The following is a 22,391-nucleotide window of genomic DNA, read 5'->3' as shown; positions in this document are numbered from 1 at the left end:
ACTCCTCTTGCCTTTATTTTGTTCCTGGTCCTCCGGCGGTTATGCTCTTGGTGCTGAGCGACCGCTTTTGTAACCTTGCTCAAGGGGCTGAGCGGTTGCAAGCTCGGACCATGGAATTCGTGCGACTATGCTCTTGGTGCTGAGCGGTCGCACCTGCAGTTACGCTCAAGGGGCTGAGCAACTGCAGGAGCCCCTCTTCGGAGGATTGCTCTTTTTAGGTCACTGGCTGACCCGTCTCTTCTACGAAGTGTTCCTCTTTCGTTCGCGAGGGAGGACACTCATAGAGACTCCTCTTCGGAGGACTCTTCTGCTGTTGTTGCTGATGTTGCTGAAGGCTCAGTCCCCTTCGGGGGGCTTCCGAGCCCTACGGTCTCTCCTGCGAGTGCTTCTCCCCCGGGGGGGAGTTCACCACAGAGACTCCTCTTTGGAGGCCTCCGTCTGCTGATGTTGCTGAAGCCTCTGTCCCCTTCGGGGGGCAGTTGAGCCTACGGTCTCTCCTGCGAGTGCTTCTCCCATGGGGGAGAGTTCACCACAGAGACTCCTCTTCGGAGGACTCCTCTTGCTGTTGTTGCTGTTGTTGCTGAGGGCTCAGTTTCCCTTTGGGGACAGCTGATGCCTACGGTCTCTCCTGCCAGTGACTCTTCTCCTCGGGGGAGGTCACGTTCAGAGACTCCTCTTTGGAGGTCGGAGGGTGTTGCACCTGTCCGAGGTCGTCTTCATCTTTGTTCGACGTTCTCCGCAGAGGACCCTCCTCGACGAGTACCGACCGTTGCAGCTGCTACTCCTGCCAGACCTTCTAGTCTTCACCTCCGTTCCTGGACGCAGATGCGCAGTGGGCGCCAACACTCCCCGTTTACAACGGGCACCGGTACCTTCGGGTCTAAGGGGCTTATTCCACAGTGTGGGTAAGTCCCTTAAGTGCCAGGTTTTTTCCTGCGCCCACGATCTCCTGCGCGCCCGCCCGCAGTAGCGCTCTAGCGCTCGCCTGCTGTGGACCACGATCTCCGGTAGTTGAGTCTCGCCGTAGATCTTCTTCCTGCTCGCCAGCGCTCACCTGTACTTCTGTCCTTCTGTGCGCCAGCTCTCTTCAGTTCGCCAGCGCACATCTGCGCGCCATGGGCGCCAACGATTTCCTGAACGCCCACGATTTCCTGAACGCCCACGATCGCCTGCTTGCCAGCACGCATCAGCGCTCCCCTTCCTGATGCACCTGCGCGCCTTTTGATTAGCGCGATGCTCGCTAACATTCGCCCTCTCGCCCACGTTCTATCAGATACGCGTCAGCGATCTCCTACGCGCCCGCGCGATTCTTCGCCTGCGCGCTAGCGTTTTTAACGCACCACTGCTCGCCAACGCGCCGTCGCTTGCCTACGCGCCATCGCTTGCCAACGCCCCTTCACTCGCCTACAGACCATCGCTCGCCAAGACGCGCCATCGGTCTCCCAGCCGCCTGCACTTGCCCTCTCGACCGTGCGCTCACGCGCATGCGCGCCCGCACACATGCGCACCCATGTTCGCCCACGTGCGAACCAATGGTTTTCCATCGCGCGAGTGCCAGCGCGATTCCCGCCAGTGAGTCATTGCTCGCCTACGCGCCATCGTTCGCCTGCGCACTTTCGGATGCCGACCGCCAGCGCTCGCTCTTCCAACCACGCTCGCTCCCCTTTTGCGCTCACTCCCGCACTTTCGTCTGCGCGCTCTCGCGCCCACGCGCCTGCGTGCCCGCGCACGGGCACATCCACGTTCGCCCACGCGCGAACCATCGATTTACCATCGCGCGAGCACCAGGGCGGTTGCGACCGCGATTCCCGTCGGGGTTTCGCAACACGGGCAACCTGGCGAGTCTTCTGGAGCGCGTACTTCCAGAACACGGTCTTCACCCCGTAACGCAGAGCATGGCTCGTGCAAGAGCGGGAAGAATCTTCAAGGTGGTCTGAACAACATTCTTCTTTCCAGAACCTGGTTTAGCCCTTCCTCCCCACCATTCCCTGGAAGGGTCTTGCCAGGGAGTTTTCTTTCGAGATTTCTCCGCCGGGCAGGGGGTGACTGGGTTAGCCCTTCCTCTTCACCATTTCGTGGGAGGGACTTACCAGGCCTTTCCCTCTCCGATTGCGACCCGAGGATTTGTACAAGGAAGATCATTGGTACTTTCCTTCTCTCGGGCTCAAGCACCTTTGCGTTCCGTCGCCAAGTTTCGAACTTGCGGGCAAACTCGATGTTGGAGCATCTTGACGCAGTGACCGAGGGCTTCCTCTCGGGACTTTCCACCCTTCCTAATGGGTGAGTCACCCCTATTAAATAGCGTGGTTTGTATGGCAGTTACGGAGCAAATGACAAATTTGTAGATAATTTGTATTTGTTCGTACACAGAGACTTACCTCGAACTACTTTCTTAGGAGGTACCTGGAATCTCCTCTCAACCGACCAGAGTTTTGTGTAGTTTACCCTACTTCCGTTTTCTGTGAGGACCACCTCAGACGGAAGGATACGTGCCCTGAGGCTAGTCCCGAGCCAGGTCGCGTGTTAGCTTGGGTCTCGACCCTCAGTAAGTTCTCTGGTCGCGTCGTGATACCATCCCAACGCTCTCCTTTCTCAGTGCGACCCTTTGTGTCCCCGACTCGCGTGTCCCGCGTGTCTCCCATGTGGTATCCCTGTACTTTCCCTTGTGTTCTTGCGTGTTCGCTTGATTCCCTTGCGCTTTCCCAAGTGTATTCCTTATCCTTTCCCTGCGTTCCTGTGTCTTACGGTGTTGTGTTGTGCATCATGGAGCATGCCCGCCGTTGTCCTGGGCCTAGAGCCGGGAAGTCGTGTGGAGCGATTTTGTCCAAGCCGGAGGTTGACCCGCATTCCCTTTGCTCTTCGTGTAGGGGTAAGACACGTGTCCGGAGTGTGTGTCGTGGAGTAAAATCCAGTGGGTTCGTTTTAGTACGAAGAAGAAGAAGTCCGCTAAGCGATCTCCCAGGAAGGCAAACACCTCTTCGCCTTTGACGTCACCAGGAGGGAAGTCTGACGGTGTTTCTCTCCCATCTTCCCCTACCCAGAGTAGGAGACGAGGTAAGTCCGTTGTGGGGAAGAAGCCGATGGCTCTTCCCCAGGAGTCTAGTCTTCGAGATGTTGGGGTTGCTGACTCTTTGCAGGCAAGTGGGGGTCCTGAATGTGTTATTAGTGGGGGTCTTGGAGAGACTGCCCTTATGCTTGGGGGGCACGTCTCGTCAGATGACCTCCATGTAGAGTAAAAATGTCCCTGTTTCTTCGCCCGCGTCATGGGCCTACATTTCAGGTACCTCCGCAGCTGATGGCACCCAAGATAAGGTAGACTCTCCGGTAGCGGATCCCTTCGAATGGGGACCCCCGAGGACTCCAGGTAGGTCCCCGTTGAGGATGGAAGAAGGCCTTGGTTCCTGGTTACCCAACGTAGAGCGACCGAACTCTCCCCCAGCTCCTCTTTCGGCGGTTCCGGACATGTTTCTGCAACCTTCGACCTCCGGAACCTAGCAAGCCACGAGGCCGTCTATTCGCTATGCGCCTGCCCCTCGGTCGGGTTATGCTGAGTCGTCTGAGTCTTCAGCGGCAGGTTCATCGTTCTCTTCGGAGGGAGAAGCGTGGAGGGGGCGCCGCCGGAGGAGGGATAGATCCAGGAGCAGACGTTCCCGTTCTAGGTCGAGACATAGGAGAAGGCGTTCCAGGTCTCCGAGGAAGAAATACAGGAGAAGTAGGTCTCCCAAAGAAGAATGGGTCCTCGTCCCCCGCAGGAAGCTCGCAGACTTCGCTGCGATCCCGAGCTCTGCGAGTTGGCGTTCTAGAGACGGTTCTCCAAGGAGGCCCTCTTCCAGCCACAGGTTTGAACCTCGGAAGGACGAGAACGCAAAGACCCCTTCGGACAGGCGTAAGGCTGCGAAACAGCCGACTCAACCCGCCCAGTGGAGGGAGTCGCCTTTTCGAACGGGCAGCCTCATCAAGTCAGCAAAATTGGCTCGACCTTTGGATAAACAGGGACGGCTTCCTCCGTCGGGCAAGCCCACGGAAGCCTCACCCTCATTGTCGAAGGACAATCTAAGGACGGAAGTCCTTGCGAAACACGGCGGTGCCCGTCCCAGGACCGTGGCCTAGTGCCGAGGTGCCCGTCGGGACAGCTCATCAGCGCCAGACGGAGGTGCCCGTCGGGACAGCTCATCAGCGCCAGACGGAGGTGCCCGTTGGGTCAGCGCCTCAGCGCCAGACGGAGGTGCCCGTCGGGACAGCGCCTCAGCTCCAGACGGAGGGCGCGGTCGGCGACACGGAGGGTTCTCCAACCGAGGATTCGGCTTATCGAAGAGTTAGAGGCCTCATACGGAGGCATCACAGGATCGAGGAGCCTGTTCCCGCCGACGAGGATGCCTGGCAATCCAGCCTCAATCGTCTAATGGAGGCCCCCGTACAGCAGAAACCCTCCTTAGCGCTACCTGTGGCCAGGGACGTGGTTCTGGGACGTACTCATGTTGACAAGGCTGTGGCGAGCAATGCTGAAGCCCCCAAATCCCAGAGTGCCTCCAAATTACTCCAGGGTCTAAGGTCCCATAGTAAATATTATGTGCCGGAAGGGCAGCGACCGGGAGCCTGCAGGATGGAGACCTCCCTTGAAGTGTTAGGACAGGGTGCCCCGGAGGACAGAGCCTCTTCAGCCCCGATTTGTTTCTCCCAGTCAGAGGCGACGATGATGGAGGAGATGTCTAAAAACCTGGTCAACGTCGCCTCCTGGTTGGACTGGTCGGCATCAACTCTAGTGGGTATCCAGGCCACCTACGACTTGTCAGATCCATCGAACCAAGCTCTCCTGAACGAACTAATCATCTCCGAAGGAAGGACACTGAAGTTCTTGACGTTCCAGTCTCTTGCTTTATCGGCCAACTGGGTCCTTAGGAGAAGGGATATGGTTCTGACCAAGCTATCCAGGAGAATCCCAGACAGGGAAGCGAGGGCTTTGAGGAGCCTGCCCGTGTGGGGTGACTCGCTTTTTCCCTTGAAGCAAATGGAAGAAATCATGGAGAAGCTCATGAGGAGGAAGGAAGTGAGCATTCCCAGACCTCAGGCCATGAGGAGACCCGCTTACAGAAGACCTACATCAGATGGACCCTCTACTTCTCGAGCCTCTCCTAGCCAGACAAGGAGAGACGCCCCATCTACCTCTTGGGCTCGACCATCACAGCCCCCCGTAGAGGAGCTCCGACAGCACCGGCCTCGTTTAGAACGTCCTACTCAGCTTCCAGGAGAGGGCGTTTAGGTCGATCCTCCAGAAGGAGATAGGGTGAGAGGCCCCCTACTCCTGTCCAAGCCTCAGGTTGGGGGATGCCTCAGACATTTTTGGCAAGCATGAAAAGACCACTGTGCGGAACCCTGGACAGTAACGGTGTTGAAGGAGGGTTACAGACTACCATTCCTGGCAGAACCGCCCCTTCTGATTCCAGCCAGTCAGGCGGAGTGGCTAGCACCAAAGGACCCTGTGAAGAGGGCAGCCTTACAGGAGGAAGTATCCACGATGTTGGAAAAAGGGGCAATGGAAACGGTCCTTCAACCGGGCCAAGGGTTCTACAGCCGACTCTTTCTGGTGGAGAAAGCGACGGGAGGTTGGAGATCAGTAATAGATCTGTCAGCCCTCAACAAGTTTGTGTGCAAGACCGACTTCAAGATGGACACACCGAAGTCGGTCTTGCAGTCCCTGAGGGAAGGGGACTTCATGATGTCCATAGACCTCAAGGACGCGTGTTTTCAAATCCCTATCCACCCTTCAAGCAGGAAGTTTCTTCGGGTGAAGTGGGGTACCCAGATCTTGCAGTTCAAGACCCTCTGCTTCGGTTTGTCAACAGCGCCCCAAGTATTCACAAGGATCTTCACGACAGTCTCCGTTTGGGCTCACGAACGGGGTATTCGCCTCATTCGCTACCTGGACGACTGGTTGCTTCTTTCTTCCTCATAGGTAGTTTTGAAGGATCAAGGCGTGAAGCTAATACAATTCTGAAAAGTTCTGGGTATCACTATCAACTTGGAGAAATCGCATCTGTCTCCCTCCACCAGGATGACTTACTTGGGGATAGTGCTGGACTCCTGCCTAGTGAGAGCCTTTCCGTTGGGGGAGAGGTTGAACAACCTGGACCAGGTCCTCCGGCCCTTCCTTTCAGGGCAGCCCAGGAGAGCCAAGGACTGGCAGAGGTTGATAGGTCATCTAGTATCATTAGAGAAACTGGTCCCCCAAGGGAGGCTCAAACTCAGGACCATACAATGGAACCTGAAGGGGCTCTGGAACCAGTTAGACTCCCCCTACAAGTTAATTCCCGTTCTTCCGGAGACGAAACAATCCCTGGAGTGGTGGCAGGATCGAGCGAATACCCTCAAGGGGATGCCCTTCGCAGCCGAGCCCCCCGAGATGCTTCTCTTCACGGACGCCTCCAAGGTGGGGTGGGGAGCACACCTCAGCAAGTCAGCAAGAGGCTCTTGGACGGAAGAAGAAAAAGCACAGGACATCAACGTCCTAGAGATGAAGGCAGTCCGAAAAGCGTGCCTACAGTTCGGAGATCTTCTAAGGGGAAACACAGTGGCGTTGATGTGCGACAACGCCACTGTAGTAGCGTACATAAAGAAACAGGGAGGACTCAAGTCGAAGGAGTTGTGCGATCTCACGTTGGAGATCCTGGATTGGGCCGAGTCAGAACAAATCGTGATTTCAGCAAGGTTCATTCCAGGGAAAAGGAATGTCCTAGCCGATGGGCTCAGCAGGATGGGCCAGGTAGTGGGTACCGAGTGGTCTCTTCACCCAGAAGTAGCCAGGCTCATCATTCAAAAATGGGGTTCGCCGGTGATGGATCTCTTTGCAACCAGACTGAATGCACAACTCCCCGTATTCTGTTCTCCTGTCCCAGACCCAAAGGCATCATTGGAGGACGCCTTTCAGCACAAATGTGACAATCTCGACATGTACGCTTTTCCTCCCTTCGCATTGATCAGGCAAGTGCTCAACAGAGTAAGAACAGCTCACAACCTAAGGATGACTTTGGTAGCGCCCTGGTGGCCAGAGAGAGAGAGTGGTTTGCGGATCTAAGAGACTTAGCATGTCTTCCCCCGTGGCCTCTGCCCGACAGACCAGACCTTTTGCAGATGCCACACTTCCAAAGGTTTCACGACAATCCTCGATCTCTTCGCCTTCACGCTTGGAGATATCGAGCGTCTCCTGAGGAAGGAAGGATATTCAGCAGGAACGGCTGAGAGGATGTCGCGCTATCTGAGGCGGTCTTCGGCAGCGGTCTACCAGGCAAAATGGACTACTTTCACGAAATGGTGTTCCTCAAGAAACATCAAGCCTCTAAAAGCTTCGGTTCCGGATATTGCGGATTTCCTCGTACTCCTCAGAGACGTGGTGGGCATGTCAATACCAGCCATCAAGGGAGTCCGTGCAGCCTTGGGCCAAGTTTTCCTCCTGAAGGGCATTGATCTGGGCTCCTTTAGGCATATCTCTATGCTCATCAGGAGCTTCGAACAAGCATGCCCTCCGCAAACCTCCAGGGTGCCGCAGTGGGATGTGGGAAAAGTCCTGAAAATGCTAAGTGAACCATCGTTCGAACCCTTGAAGGACATAGTGGACAGGGATCTCACTCTCAAGACAGTCTTTTTGTTGGCCTTGGCTTCAGCTAAAAGGGTGGGAGAAATCCATTGGTTGTCCTACGAAGTCTCTCATACGAAGGGATGGCGTGAGATCTCCTTCAAGTTCGTCCCTTCTTTTGTGGCTAAAACACAGAATCCAGCAGTCTGGGATCCTAAGTTCGAAGGCTTCTCAATGCCAGCGATTCCTCGATCAAAGAATCCGGAGGATTTGAAGTTGTGCCCCGTCAGAGCCGTGAGGAAATACCTTGAGAGGACGGCTAATCTCCGCCCTGGTATCAAAAACCTCTTCGTCTCCACGGGTACAGTGAAAAAGCAGGTACAGTATCTAAGAATACCATCTCCTATTGGCTAAGACAGGTGATTGTCAGGGCCTATAGCAAGGCGGGCCTTCCCCTGACAAGTAATCCCAGGCCCCATGACATTAGGGGTCTAAGCACCTCTCTGGCTTTTGAGAAGAACATGGCAGTGGCCCAGATCCTTAGAGCAGGCACCTGGTCGAACCAGTCAACCTTCACAACTCATCACCTCAAGGATTGCTCGAGGAAATCTTTAGACGGGTTCTCTATTGGGACAGTCATCTCCGCGCTCCAAGTGATTTAACAGTGAAGCCCCAGGTACAATCATGGTTAGCAAAACCAAGAGAGACAGGTTCGTTTTCCTTTCACCCTTGTCCTTTTCCTTTCCCGACCCCTGGAGATAGACCCAGATAGAACCTGCACAAGACATGACTTCACAGGACTCAGCATCGTGGAATTTTTAAGGGTGAGTACTTAGACACTAACATGAGCTCTTTGTGTAGTTTTTCCCTACGTTTCGTTTTCCGGATAACTTAGAACCTAGTTTCCTATCTAGGTTCCTTGTCGCCCGGCTTAGTTAGGTCTAGAGGTCAGAAAGACACTCCCACCTCCTAAAGTGTAAGTCTCCTAAGAAAGTAGTTCGAGGTAAGTCTCCGTGTTGGAACAAATCACAAATTTTTAAGTAATTTGTATTTTTCCTAACATACTTACCGAGAACTACTTTTGGGTAATGGCCCTCCCTTCCTTCCCCGAGTGCCTTACTGACTCTTAGGTATTTTTAACATCCAAGAACTTACTGAGGGTCGAGACCCAAGCTAACACGCGACCTGGCTCGGGACTAGCCTCAGGGCACATATCCTTCTGTGTGAGGTGGTCTTCACAGAAAACAGAAGTAGGGTAAACTACACAAAACTCTGGTCGGTTGAGAGGAGATTCCAGGTACCTCCTAAGAAAGTAGTTCTCAGTAAGTATGTTAGGAAAAATACAAATTACTTAAAAATTTCTGATTTTTCCTAACTATACAAACCTTAGCTATTTAATCAAATTTGCCCGCCAGCCCTATCCCCCTTGAAGTCCTACCTCTAAGCAAAGTGAGCTCAAGCACAGGTGTGTGTGAAGGGGCGGGGCGGGGGTAGCAAGCTACCCTCCCTACCCCCCGGTAACTAGCGGTAGGGTAGTAAACCCTCGTTAAAATTCTAATGGCTCGTCATTTCAGCTACGCCGAAAGTAATAACCCCTATTAAATAGCTAAGGTTTGTATAGTTAGGAAAAATACAAATTAACCACGAATTTGTCATGTTTCTCCTACTTCACTCTGCGGAGATCTTCTCTTGCAAGGATTGCAGGTCTCTTCCGGCTACAATCCTCACTACAAGCGTGCACTCTGCTCTTCCCAGTGACACCCTACTGTTCTTTTCGTCTTGAAAATTGCGCTCTACTGCTATGGTTTCCTAGATTGCTTTAAAGTATCTGAGCGATTCTCCTCTTCTAGGTGACACAAAACTTCAGTGGGGAGCCAGGTAACCATTGTTTTCTGCGAGTGGCACTACTCTGGTAGTGCTTACCACGACATGCAGTTGAGGGAGTTTAGCAAACTCTTCCCTCCTGGAACCTAACCTAGTACTCACCTTTGATGAGAGGGGTAAAATACAAATGTCAACTTGGTGCTTAATACCTTACTTGCCACTGAGAACTTATTTTTTCACACAAATACAGTACAGTGCTGTCAGTTTCCTGATGCATTCATTAGCTCGCTAGTTCTCCTCAGTGCTCTTAAACATCCATCCCTTATGGAAGTTTTCATCGACCCACGATCACTCCTTACTACTTCTACTACTACTAGTGGGCTGATGTGCCGTGTGTCTGAGGAACTAGGTTGCCTCTTCTGCTCCCTATCTCTTCCTTTCGGTCACTTTGGTACATCATTACCTTACAGGTCTACATCTTGTCCTTCAACCCTTTGATGATAATGCCCTTCCACAACTGGAGATCGCATAGTCAGTGCCATACCACGATGGAAACACCGCTTCTCGTTAGATCAACAAAGAAGAGTGACGTGGAGTCTGGTCAGTAATTAGATGGGTGACCGCCTGGGAACACCACTGTGATTGGTGCTGTAGAAGTGCTACTCTTCTGGTTGTAGCTGCTCTAGTGCAGATGTGGACTTCCTTGTCCCTCACTTCACCAAGAAAAATGCCGCTTGTTCATATTTGAGAAAGGGATGCTGTGGATATCATTTATATTCTTATCCAAGAGATAACTCCCTTTTTCTCATCCTCGAGGAGGTTGACCCGTGGCGTGCCCCCTCCTATGAGTTTTGAATACGTATCTCTTTCCAACAAGGACAGAGAGTTTGGAGCCCATTTACAAGAGAATACACTTTCTCTCTTCCTCCCCACCTGTGGAAGTGTGAGGGTTATTTTTGGACATGATGTGTCCTACTATGCGAGCGGCATTTTTAGATTTATTTCAGAAGCAGGTCTTCTGAAAACTATTAAACTTCTATAGTGACATTCAACTTTTATGGTTTTAATTGACTATTCTTTCAATTTTTATATAAAATAAATGATATCGGTGTCAATGATCTTAGATGTCAGGATGCCTGAAAACTTTAAATCAATCAATCAATCAATCTTTACCTATGCGATCTGAACATCCAGTCAGATGCCATCTCAGGCGTTAGGTCTTTGGACAGAACGATGTGTTTCATCAAGGTCTCTCCAAGCCTCTGTAGTTAGTTCCTCCTATAAATAGTCTCCAGTTCTGTCCCTTCCTTCTGGAATAAGTTAGTTTATAAAACTGTTCGGTGAGGAGAAGGCATGCGGTCAAAATAGTTAGTCCATAGAACTTCCTGGGTATGTTCGACCACTAGGACTCTTACTCCTAGATTCCGGAATGCTGTCATAGAGGAAGTATCTTTGACTATCTAGCAGGTTTTCACGAGAAGGTTTATCCTAGTGTCACTGGTTCGTCAGGACCGGCTTCATTTTCTGAAGACTTCGGTTCAACGGACTGATCCTAACAGACTCGGTGGCTGACCTTCCTTACCACTGAGACTTCTCCCCGAATTTAACAAGATCGGAGGATTGAAGTAAATCTTGTGAGATGCCCCGGCGTCCTTGTAAGAGACAGGTACCATTGAATATATTCATCGTCAAGTTTTTTCCACAGATGGACGGGATCCTAGGAGGAGACACACTTTCAGTCAGCAGTGGTTACATCTCTTAAGTCAGCATTTCCACATCGAATTCTTTCAAATCCAACCTCTTCCAGGATACGAGTAGTGGAAGGAGTATGATCCCCCCTTTTCTCGAACCCGAGAAGACTGTTCACAAATCGAAATCTCCGCCAAGGAGTCGACTTCCTTGGCCCTTCTCTAGATTGAACGCTCCCTTCAGATGCATTAAAAGAAAGTGGGGGGAGGGGGGCATGCTCTACCACTCATCTTTTGGGCTCTGGTCAGAGTCTGAATGATACCATCTTCTTAAACCTCCCAGATATGAGGGCAACCTTTCTACGGACAACAGGTACTGCCCCCTTTCGAGGAGAACTCAGATTTGAGCTTCGGCACGTTTCTTAGGCAACACCCGGTGTCGACCTTCAACTTGAGCTAGAACTCGTGAATTGTAAACAGACATTGTGGCCAAGGGAATTGCCTGTAGGTGCTGGAACCCCCCTTCCGAGGGAGATTCCCTCCAACCACTGGTCAACAGTCTTCATGCTTGTCAGGAAAATTGCCGACTGCCGCAGCAGACTTTGGTCGTGTCCCCCCCCCCCACGGAAAAGACTTCCTTCATCTTTTGGTCTCCCTTTCGGAGGATTCTTCCAGCGAAGAGAGGGATTCACCCACTCCCCTGCCGAGGGAGTAGTCCTTCCACCAGCCACTTTCAGGAATCTTCGTGCTTGGTGGAAGGATCGCCCACTGCGCTAGCATACAGTGATCGCCTTTCCCTTCTGCGAGAGAAACTTTCTTTTCCTGTTTGGTCTTCCCTTTGGGGTATTCCTGCGGCGAGAACTGGAATCACCCATTCCTTGCCATTGCTCTTCTTAGTAAGCCTCGCCGTCAGCAGTCTTGTTCGTTAGAAGACTCGTCTTACATACTGACGGAGATCCTGAGATATCCTACATGAATTGGATTCATCCATTCCCTACCTTTGATCTTTTGGAGCAGCCCTTCAGACTCGTATCGAAAGCCAGCAGACTCGTCACGCCCAGTTAACTCATATGCAACTCCTGACGGAGATCCCTAGAAAACTTCCTCAGCGACTCTTAACAGCTACATGTGAACTTCTTTCACAATCAGTATCTTTGCTGCAACTTAACACCTGGAGACCATTCATCTCTTCCTCTCTCAGAGAGTCCTTTCCGCAACAAGTTGCAAAGAGGATGTCTGGATACCTGCGTAGATCTTCGACTTTGGCTGTCCAGGTCAAGTGGACTGCAGCTGGTATCATGGAAGGGGTATCCCTTCCCTCGATGGCTCCATTCCAGCATTAGGTGAGTTCCTCGTTTACCTTCATTAGGAAAGCTTTTCTCGGTCTTGGTAATGGAAGGTCACCGTTATCCCTTGAGCACTGCCTTCAGACCAAAAAGAATTAACCTTTCCTCCACGCTGGCATTGCCCCTCCTCATACGGAGTTTCGAGACTACAGACCTTTGGTAGTAAGGTAGACCTCCTCCATGGGGTATAGTTCACATCCTTCAGCCCACAAAGGGTGCCTTCTACGACCCAAAAATCCAAGCTGCAGATGTTCACCTGATCTTGATGACAGGTCTCCCGCTTATATTGGCTTTGGCCAAGAGAGTTGGCGAATCTCGGGGGCCGCCTTTAACATCTTTAATTCATGATGATGGATGGGCCAGGTAATACTTGACCTTGTTTCTGGAAGCTCAGATCCCAAAATCTGAACGCTTTGGTCTGGGAGTCCTTCACAGCATGACCAATAATCCAGATCAATGGTTACTATGCCAAAGAGAAAGTGGAGGCTCTACATCAAGGAAACTACAAGAGCTTGCCCCCAAGTGTCAGCACACTTTGTCAGCTCAGAGAAGGTCAAGAGAAGGATCACCAAGAATACGTTCTTGGCTCGGATTTGCAAGGTCATGGACCAAGCATTTAATCCTGATGCTTCTCTTCATAGAAGAGACTGAGAGCTGATAACTTTAGGGGTAGGAGTTCACCCTAGCATCTTATAAGACTGTGACGCATTCCTTGTAGAAGCATCAAATGACCTTCACCGCTCACCTCTTGCAAGACATGACCCACAGGAACATGGAGGCGTTTACCATTGATCCTGTGGTGGCTACATAATAAATGGTTTAAAAACCTCGGGCTCCTTGTTGGACAAGTAGCTGATGAGAGAGGGCAAAGTTTAACCATGGTTATGTCTGTAATGAATGACTAAGAAGGACTGTCTCTTTCTTTGTTCTTTCACCCTGTGTAGTAACAGCACCTACGGTACTCGGCAAAGCTGACTTCCGCTGTCTGCAGGTAGAACTATTTCCCTTGCGTAACCTGGTATAGATAAATATACTTGTTACGTCCCCATACCCCTTGGCGAGGTGGGATTGGGTGACGTCCTTGGTACCCTCGGAAGAGTGCATTGACTCAAATTCTTACCTGGACCGTTCACAGGGCTAGTATCACAAGCACATAGATTGTGTAGCCCTGACTGTGCATATCATGATATTCAGCTAGGTGTAAGAGTTCCTACAAATTACAGTACGTGCAGACCACGTACGGAGAAAACCCTGGGTCAAATGCCAATAAGCCAGATTTGTGCGGACTTCTACCCTTCTAAGGGTTAAGTCATCCCTATAAATAGCGAAAGAAGTAATTTGTATACTTCATATCTACAAACCTGGAGCTATTTATACAGATATGGCCACTAGCACCTGTCCCCTGAGAAGTCCTACCTGCAAGTAAAATGGTTACTCAACCCATGTGTTTGAGTGAGTGTGGGTAGCTGGCTACCCCATCCCCCTCCCGCTAACTAGCTAGCTCCAGGTTTGTATAGTTAGGAAATATACAAATTACTTCCAAATTTATCATATTTATAAAGAAAATAAAAATTTTTTAAAAGCAATTATGAAATTATACGGTAGACTTTAGTATCTAATTTGTATTTTTTCAGCTATCGTGAGGTGACCTGGAACAGAACACCTTCGGTAGCTTATGGATTACTCTACTGCAGGGGTCGGCAACCTTTGGAACACAGTATCTCTTGATAATTAATATATTCTTTTTTACTATCTCGCGTGCCAGTTGTTATTCTTAGCAACATATATGAAAATTAAAATCAGAATTGTATAGTATGTAATGACAATTTCAGTTATAATATTTTTTCCTTAACACGCATAACATAAACATGATAATTTCGTTGTATTTAGAAATCTTTGTAAAAAAAATATCTTTTTTTTTTTTTAAGTTTATACCTCACCATATAAATGCGATCCTTGCCCTTGCTTCCCAAAGGCCAAAGTTGAAATTTCAGGTGAATATTTGGCGTTGAGTTTCACACAACCCTCAGAGTGATCCATCATAAGGTTATTACAATGGGGATGAGGATGTGTAAAAATATCTGCTCACATTGATATGTGGATCTTTATGCTGATAGCAGCGCAAAAGCTACTTTCATCATGCAATTAAATTCATCAGTCAGTGATGACCGGGACCCTAAAATGGAGGTTACATAATCATATTTTTACTAGTTTCCAGTATTGCTTGAAGATTTTTGAATTTATCTGATCACAATGATTAGGCCTAAAAATCAATTAACTGCATTTCCAAATCCTCAGTATCCGTCCAGTCAAAGAGAGTCTTATTCAAGTCCCTGGATTTAAGGGTGTCTGGTCTGATTAAAAATAAAAACACTACGACTATGTGTTGGAAATCTTGAAATCTGGTTGAGAACTCAGACACTAACTCTTGCATGTACAATTGACGATCAGTAGTGGTGATAGGATGAATTGCAGATAAGTTCTTCAAGTAACGGAGAGAACTAGCTTCGATATCATTTGAGTAAACTGCAAGCTTTGCAAAAAATGCCTTCCATATACTGTATCATATAAATCCATTACTGTTTTTCGTGCACCTTGCAATAGAATATAGTTTTTTTTTTAGATGTTGGTGATCTCTGAGAGAATCAGAAGTTTCACAATTCAGTCTCTATACTCCAGCTCAGAATAGTCTGGGCCTTTTTCTGATAAGAAAATTTTGATTTCATCAAAGCATCCCATAAATGTCTCCAATACCTTCCAACAACTTGACTGACTAACACTGCAGTGCAAGGGTAAATCTTTGCACACATTGTCCATCTAAGGAAAGCTCGAAACTGCCTGTGCATAAGAGAAGAGTATACAACAAGAAATCTTTCTACTTTTGTAACAGTAGTCATCACCTTGTTGAGACCAGAGGTTGAGATCTTGGGATATGAATTTTCTTCATGAACTATGCAGTGCAATTTTCCTACCATAAAAGGAGCACCATCTCTTGTAATTGCATAATTCTTTCCTATGTCTTCCTCACTGTTCTGAAAATGGTCAGTGAATGCCTTTATTATGTTTTCTCCATTGATGGTGCCATTCATTGGTTTAAGACAACGCAGCTCCTCGTGTACCTCTGTGTCACTATACCTGGCAAAAACAGCCAAGCATGGGATGCCATTGATATTTATGCTTTCATCAAAGGCACACTGAATAAAGGTGTACTTATTGAACTAACTGTTTGCTGCTGATTTTCCTTATCAGCCATTTCAGAAAAACGTCTCTCCACGGTTCGAGCTTAAACAAGCATGTATTTTGTCCGTGAGATGATAAAGTGTGTGCTCGATATGCCATCAAATAAAACATCAGAGCATTCTAGGAAAGCTTCTTTTATAAAATATGCATCAGAAAAAGGCTTTCTATGCTTAGCAACACACAAAGCTAGTTTGTAACTTCAGTTTCATTGTTTTTGCCAGCATTCAACTTTTTTAACACATTACTTTGTTTCTCATTGCGGAATAGTGCATTCTTAATCGCCTCAGCCTTGTCAGTGCTATCCTTGAAAGTCTGCTTGTGTTTTGTTTCAAAGTGTCGTTTAACATTTTACGTGTGACACACGACATTATCGCAGCAGAGAGCACAAACAACACGATCATTCTGTTAAGTAAATCCAGTCTTTCGTTTATGATGACTGAAATAGTCGGACATCAAGTTGGACTTATTTCGCAGTAGCCATGGTGACAAATAAATAGAAAGCATATTACATACAGCGACTAAATATTTACTGAAACAGCAGGGACCATGCTCGAGTAGCATAATCAAGATCTCAATTAACTATAAAAGTGACCATACTCAGGTAGCCGATATCATCTGATCGGGGGAAAAAATCACTTGATCCTGGATTATGGCATGCAAAATCCAAAATCGTATTTGTGCTGACTGACAAATATCATAAGAAAGAAAACGTAGATATATAAATATATAGATAAAAAGATAGATAGATAGATTGATAGATAGAGAGATATGTTCATTTAGATTATAAAGTATATAAACCATGAAGATGAAATTAATGATGAGACAATTTCTCTCTCTCTCTCTCTAATTAACTTTTATGATTTTTTATGCTCCTTCGAATCAAATGCCGTGCCGCAGCGTGCCATAGGCTGCCGACCCCTGCTCTAGTGTATAGTGATTGAGGAGTAACAGTCTTATACTGTAGAGTATCTAGAAAAACTATAATTTATGATAAGGCGCAACATCCCTCTGTGCTATAAACTAAAAGATTGCCCTCTTTTCTTTATATTGTGGACTAGTGGCAATGTGTATTAGATATTGCATACAGTACTTTAGTCAAGTAGTGTATTTTCATTTTGTCTGTTTTATTGTCTGTATTTTTCATTTACAAGACTGGGAGCATATGCTTTTTATCTGCAAAGTTAACCACTTTCTATGATTAAGAATATCTTTTTATTTTAGGTTTGCAACCAGTGTGATCGAGAAGAACGATTATTGCTTTGTGATGGGTGTGATCTTGGATATCATTTAGAATGCTTAGATCCTCCTCTTCAGCAAGTTCCTGTAGAGGAGTGGTTTTGTCCTGTATGTGTTGCAGTTGATGTTCCTGAAACAGTAAGTGCTATTAGTTGAAAATGAAAGTTAAATATTATTTATGGTTTTGAAAATTTATTTAAATATTGTGTGGCTTTGAGACATTGTTGAGAGTTCAGAATTTTTTTTTATTATACAAAGCCAAAGTACATAATGATAAAGGATAAAAGAAGATATGATAGATAACAGATTTAATGTAATATTGAAAACAAGTCAACTTAAACGGCCCAGTATATTGTCTACCTTGAAAATGCAGTTTTTCCATCACCAAATGAAAATCTTTCAGCTCTTTACTATGGAGATGCATTTCGGTGACAGCTGAACCGAGCCGTAAAAGTTTTTGCGAGGTGCTACCACCCTCTGCTAGTTAGTTGGGTTGTAGCAGGGGTGGGGGTGCCGGCCGGTAGACCAAGCCACTTTTTATTTCAGCTTGGAGGAGAGCAGATGTTGACAGTTCTCCACTTTATTCGGTTTAACAACCATAATAAAGAGCCAACTACCTTAAAATTAAGAAATTTTCCTTTTACTTCATAAGAAATGGTTTTCCATAAGTGTTACAGTTTACTGTAACACTCTTTACTTCTGCTCACCTTCATTTCTATAGCTTTGGCGTAGGAATGAGAGTAGAGGCAGACTGAGTCCATTCGGGGCCTCCATTCAGGAAGGAATTCTTTCAGGGGGAAACCCAGAAACTAGCTTCTGCTGTATTTCACAGGTACCACTCGATGCCGACCTTCAACTTGAACTCTGCTTGTTGACCGGAAGCAGAGAGCGCTACTCGGAGGTCCACCTCCAATTGTTACTCTCCTCCAGCTGCTGTCCAGCAATCTTCTCGCTTGCGGGGATAATTGCCGACTACAGCAACAGGGTTTAGTCGCCTTTCCTGCCCGCAGGAGAGACTGCCTTCGCCTGAATGGTTTCCCCAAAGGAGGATTCCTGCGGCGGGAATTGGATTCTTCCATGTTCTGCTCTTACTCTTCAGAACTTGGTGATGAAGGAGTGAGCGAGTAATTTCCCTAGGGTCTTTGCCACAGATAGTGATGCCTGCCGACTGCTTGCTGTGACCGTCTGTCCCATTGACAGGTCTTGTGGGCTTTTAACTCTTTGGTGTTATTGCCGACATTGTGCCTTTGGGCTCAACAAAACTCTTAGAGCTTTGTGAGGCCAGGCCCTCTGGGACCTGTGCTTCATGTTTTTAACCTCTTTTAAGAGGAGAAAAGATCTCGTAGGTTATAAGTTTGGAGTGATAGCCTACAATATGACTCTTCGGGCAGAACGAAGCTCATGGAGCGATACAAGGCCAGGGCCTTCAGGATCTGGCCTCAGTTTCAAACTCTTACGAGGGAGAAACTTCTGTTCTTGACAAGTGAATGACGAAACTAACATACTCAACATCTCACCAAGTGAGGTTAGGGGATAAGGAGCTCAGAGTGCATACACAGCTCCACACTAGAACCATCTGTTACCACAATGAACAAGTGAAGGAGTTCAGCTTGCAACTACAGCTAAGCGCTAGAACCATCTCTCACCATAACATACAATGAGGTACCGGTGGAACTAGTCCGCTAGGTGGCTCCGTGTTGAAGGAAGATATTAATGCTTTGCACCTGGCAGGACAGCTGACTATCAACGCACTAAGAAAGGTTATATATATTTGTAATTTTGTCTCATTTAAGGTTTACTGAAGACAGTTATCTATTTTTCTATTGATAATCATGCTATTTGTCTTTGATTTTACCCTGATGATAAGGAGTGATAATCATGCTATTTGTCTTTGATTTTACACTGATGATAAGGAGTGAAGATGAAAATTCACAAACAGAAATACTCCATTTACTATTGTATATAGGTCATAGAAATAAGGTTTTTAAATATGTAACTTCCCTGGTAGTTACATATATATAGCTTAATCCTGCGTTTTGTCACGCGAATGGCAGAAATTCAAATTTCGCGGCAATCGCCGCCAGGAGAGTAGGTGGTCATACATGAGTGCCATCTCTCATAGGTAACTGGAACCATTCCCAACATTCCTCAGAAATTCCCTGCCGTTGATCGAGTCAACACGTCGGAAATTCGTTTCGTTTTGGGTTTGCGCTGTCTACAAATTTGGTGAAGTACCCATTGTTTATTGTTTATGGCTCTTGCTGCCTTTCGACTATCGAAGATATTGGATTTTCCTTTTCACACGAATAAAATAGTTTTTTTTTGTTGGCCCAACTTGGACAGTTTAATTTAACTTTATTTTCAAGATGGCTCCTCTGTTGTTAAACTTTGTGTGTAGGGCTAGACCGGCTTTCAAGCTGCTCTTGATTCCCATACAGTATGGGAGGGCATGTGTGTATTTGTTTTCTTTTCAATGTTCGTAAGATGATATGGATAGGATCAAGGAATTTTTCCCCCTACTTTATTAACTAACGAACAACTCTTAAAGATATAATGGAAGGAAAAACATTAAAATATTATGACGTCACAATCATATTACGTAAACTCTTAGCTGGGCGAGATCTGAATGCCTTGAAGGAAATCAGTCCGCCATCGCTATGACGTCACAATCTTGTGACGTAATCTACGTAGTATGACTTGCAAATATGTGAATTATTTTCTTTTTCTTGCAAAAAATGTTAAAATATTAACTTACTAGCATAAGTATTTTAATTTTTATAATGTAGGGAAATACATTATTTTTAAGTATATATTTGTCCTATTAGTATAATTCCTTTAGTTAATTTTCAATTTATATAAAGTTTTTACGAGCGTACAGTCAATTTACGCTACGTAGTACTCTTGACGATTGTTATAGTTTCACAATACTTTGTATCATTTAATATTTTGATTTTGAGAATACTAATATTAATCATATAACCTATTGTATTTTCTTTCTAGCCCTTGGCGAAAGAGTATAATCTCTCGCAACGGGTAGATCTATTATGGTTTAATGTGAAATAGTTAAAAGTGCTTGTGTTCAGTGGCTCGTAACCATGACGCAGTGCAGTGGAAGGTGCGTCTGTTCGTGTGCGTCATACTCTTAGAGACCTCTTCCATGCTCCCCAACCCCTGGCAAAAGGAAAGTTGAAAGGCGAAGGGAGATGTAAGACCTTGATCAGCGAACGGACGTCCTCTCCAGCGATCCTGTTGACGCATCCCAGTACGCTCGCCCTCGCCATTGGAACGGCGAGGTAAAAGTGTTATCCTCGCCGTCGGTTGACGCAGCTCCCAGACGAGGCTGGCGTTTTACATTTTCCCTTCATGCTAGACAAGAAGAGAGTTGCGCGTCATGTAACTGAGCGTCGAGATCACTCCCTCACAGCGATCTGGATGCGTTTCGGGAGGCGGCATAGATCTTGTCGCTCCCTCACAGTATGCTGGACGCATGCAGCATGCGCGACACATGCTGGACTCACGCGAGCAGGATGCTTCCTCGCAGCATGTTGGACGCTTGCGAGCGGGCCGCTTCCCCGCGTCAGGATCGCGAACGTCATAGTTCCAAGCGCGCTCTCGCGGCAAGAACGCATGCAAGCTGCAGCGCTCATGGACGCTTTCTCGCAGCGATCTGGATGCGTTACGGGAGGCGGCAAGGATTTTGACGCTCCCTCAAAGCATGCTTGACACATGCAGCATGCTGGATGCTCGCGAGCTGAATGCATGCTATATGCACGCGAGCAGAACGCTCCCCCGCATCAGGATCGTGAATGTCATAGTCCCGAGTGCTGTCTCACGGCAAGAACGTATGCGAGCTGCAGCGCTCATGGACACTCGCTCGCAGCGATTTGGATGCGTTACGGGAGGCGGCAAGGACGCTCCCTCACAGCATGCTTGACACAGCATCATGCCTGTCAGAGCTTCAACGGTCCATTACGTCCCTGTTGACGTTTACAAGTTGCAATCAGAGGAAGCTCACAACAGCAGCAGCAGCATGCTGGATGCAGCATGACTCTTTCTCGCAGCATGCTGAACGCATGCGGGACGCAAGCATACAAGGCGAGGCGTGTGCTTTCTCCCACTCGTTCTCCTTTGGAGATCGCTAACCCTTTAAAGGATGTGGCTGCCCCACAGAGACTTTTACAGCCCCCTGAGTGGATCGCTGACTCTTTCAAGGAATGCAAGCAAATGAGGCATTAAAACCTATGAAGCCAGCTTCCTTATCAGGTATGCCAGGATAGATCTCAGAGGAGGAAACGCAGAAAACTCTTTATGCACCAGATCTTAAAGATTACTAGCAGTTCCGGCGGACTTATATGCGGAGGACTTTTCAGCAGGCTGTACCTCGGAGCCCACCCTCGCAGTTTTTGAAGGGCAGACCCCAGGAATCTTCCTCTTTCAAGGAAACAGTGTTAGCCAGTTCGGTCTAGAGGTCTTTTTCGACTCTGAACGATTGGATTCTCAAGAGAAAGAACACGGAAGGACAACCTTTCCTTTCCTCCTACGAGATTGGCTTCTAGATCCTGTGTGTGGTACAAGCCTGGGGAGGTTCTTGGTTTGGAAGTTCCTACCTCCTCCCAAGGAGACCTCTCCCTTTAGTTGACGCCTCACGTAGTTCAGCCATGACTAAGGCTAAGGTGATGCGGTCCACGTCGGAAATGGATCATTTGCTGAAGGGCATCTTCAGTACAATCAAGGTCTTCAGCTTGATGGACTGGACTCTAGGAGTCCTCGCAGACGTCACAGATGATTTTTGCCTGTCTAGATAAGCCGTGAGGAATGGGTCAGTCGAACTCACAACCCTTTTTCACAACAAGTTTTATTGAGAAAAAGCCATGCTGTTTTCTTTCCTGTCGTCAGGATTGACTCTCGCTCAGAGAGCAGAGCTCTTGTATACTCCCTTGACCAAATTCCTCTTCCCTTCAGAGCTAGTGAAGGATTTATCGGCAGCTATTACGCACAAGCAAAGTAAGATCTGCTTACAAAGGACTGCGAGGAAGTGCTTCCGACTAACCTTTTAGCCAGGAAGGAGTAGAAAGCTCCTCCCATGCGTCAGCCCTTTTGTGGTAGAGCTTGTCTAGAAGAGGACAGAGAATGGCTGCTGGAGGGCAACCTCCTAACCCCAAACAGCAACCCAAACCCAAAAAGTGAACTCAATCTCCAGACACAAGTATTCCACTACTGGCAGCAGCTCTTCAAGAGCAGGTTAACCAGATGCTGTCGAATTCAGCCATAGAAGTAGCAGAGGACACCTTTTCGAAAGGTTTTTACAACAGACTTTTTCTAGTTCCAAACAACTCGCGGGGATGGAGACCTGTTCTGGACATCAGTCCCCTGAACAAGTTCGTCAGCAAAGTATATTTGCCATGGAAACTTCTGCGTCAGTCCTAGCAGGCACCAGACAGGGAGACTGGATGGTGTCATTAGATCTGCAGGACGCATATTTCCACA

The 22,391-nt window shown here is 47.8% G+C and overlaps 1 protein-coding gene across 1 annotated transcript in view; it reads left to right on the top strand.

Moving 5' to 3' along the window:
* The window catches only part of LOC137616390 (dentin sialophosphoprotein-like), a 379,565-nt gene that overhangs the window by 129,725 nt on the left and 227,449 nt on the right, over positions 1-22,391 (top strand). Inside the window, exon 5 of the mRNA XM_068346092.1 lies at positions 16,890-17,042. Within this exon, the coding sequence (XP_068202193.1) occupies positions 16,890-17,042 (153 nt within the window). The remainder of the gene's footprint in view (positions 1-16,889; positions 17,043-22,391) is intronic.

This window comes from Palaemon carinicauda, chromosome 22 (assembly GCF_036898095.1).
Source record: "Palaemon carinicauda isolate YSFRI2023 chromosome 22, ASM3689809v2, whole genome shotgun sequence".
Classification (NCBI taxonomy): Eukaryota; Metazoa; Arthropoda; class Malacostraca; order Decapoda; family Palaemonidae; genus Palaemon; species Palaemon carinicauda.
Note: the sequence above shows the minus strand (reverse complement) of the source record. Positions and strands in the feature narration are given on the sequence as shown.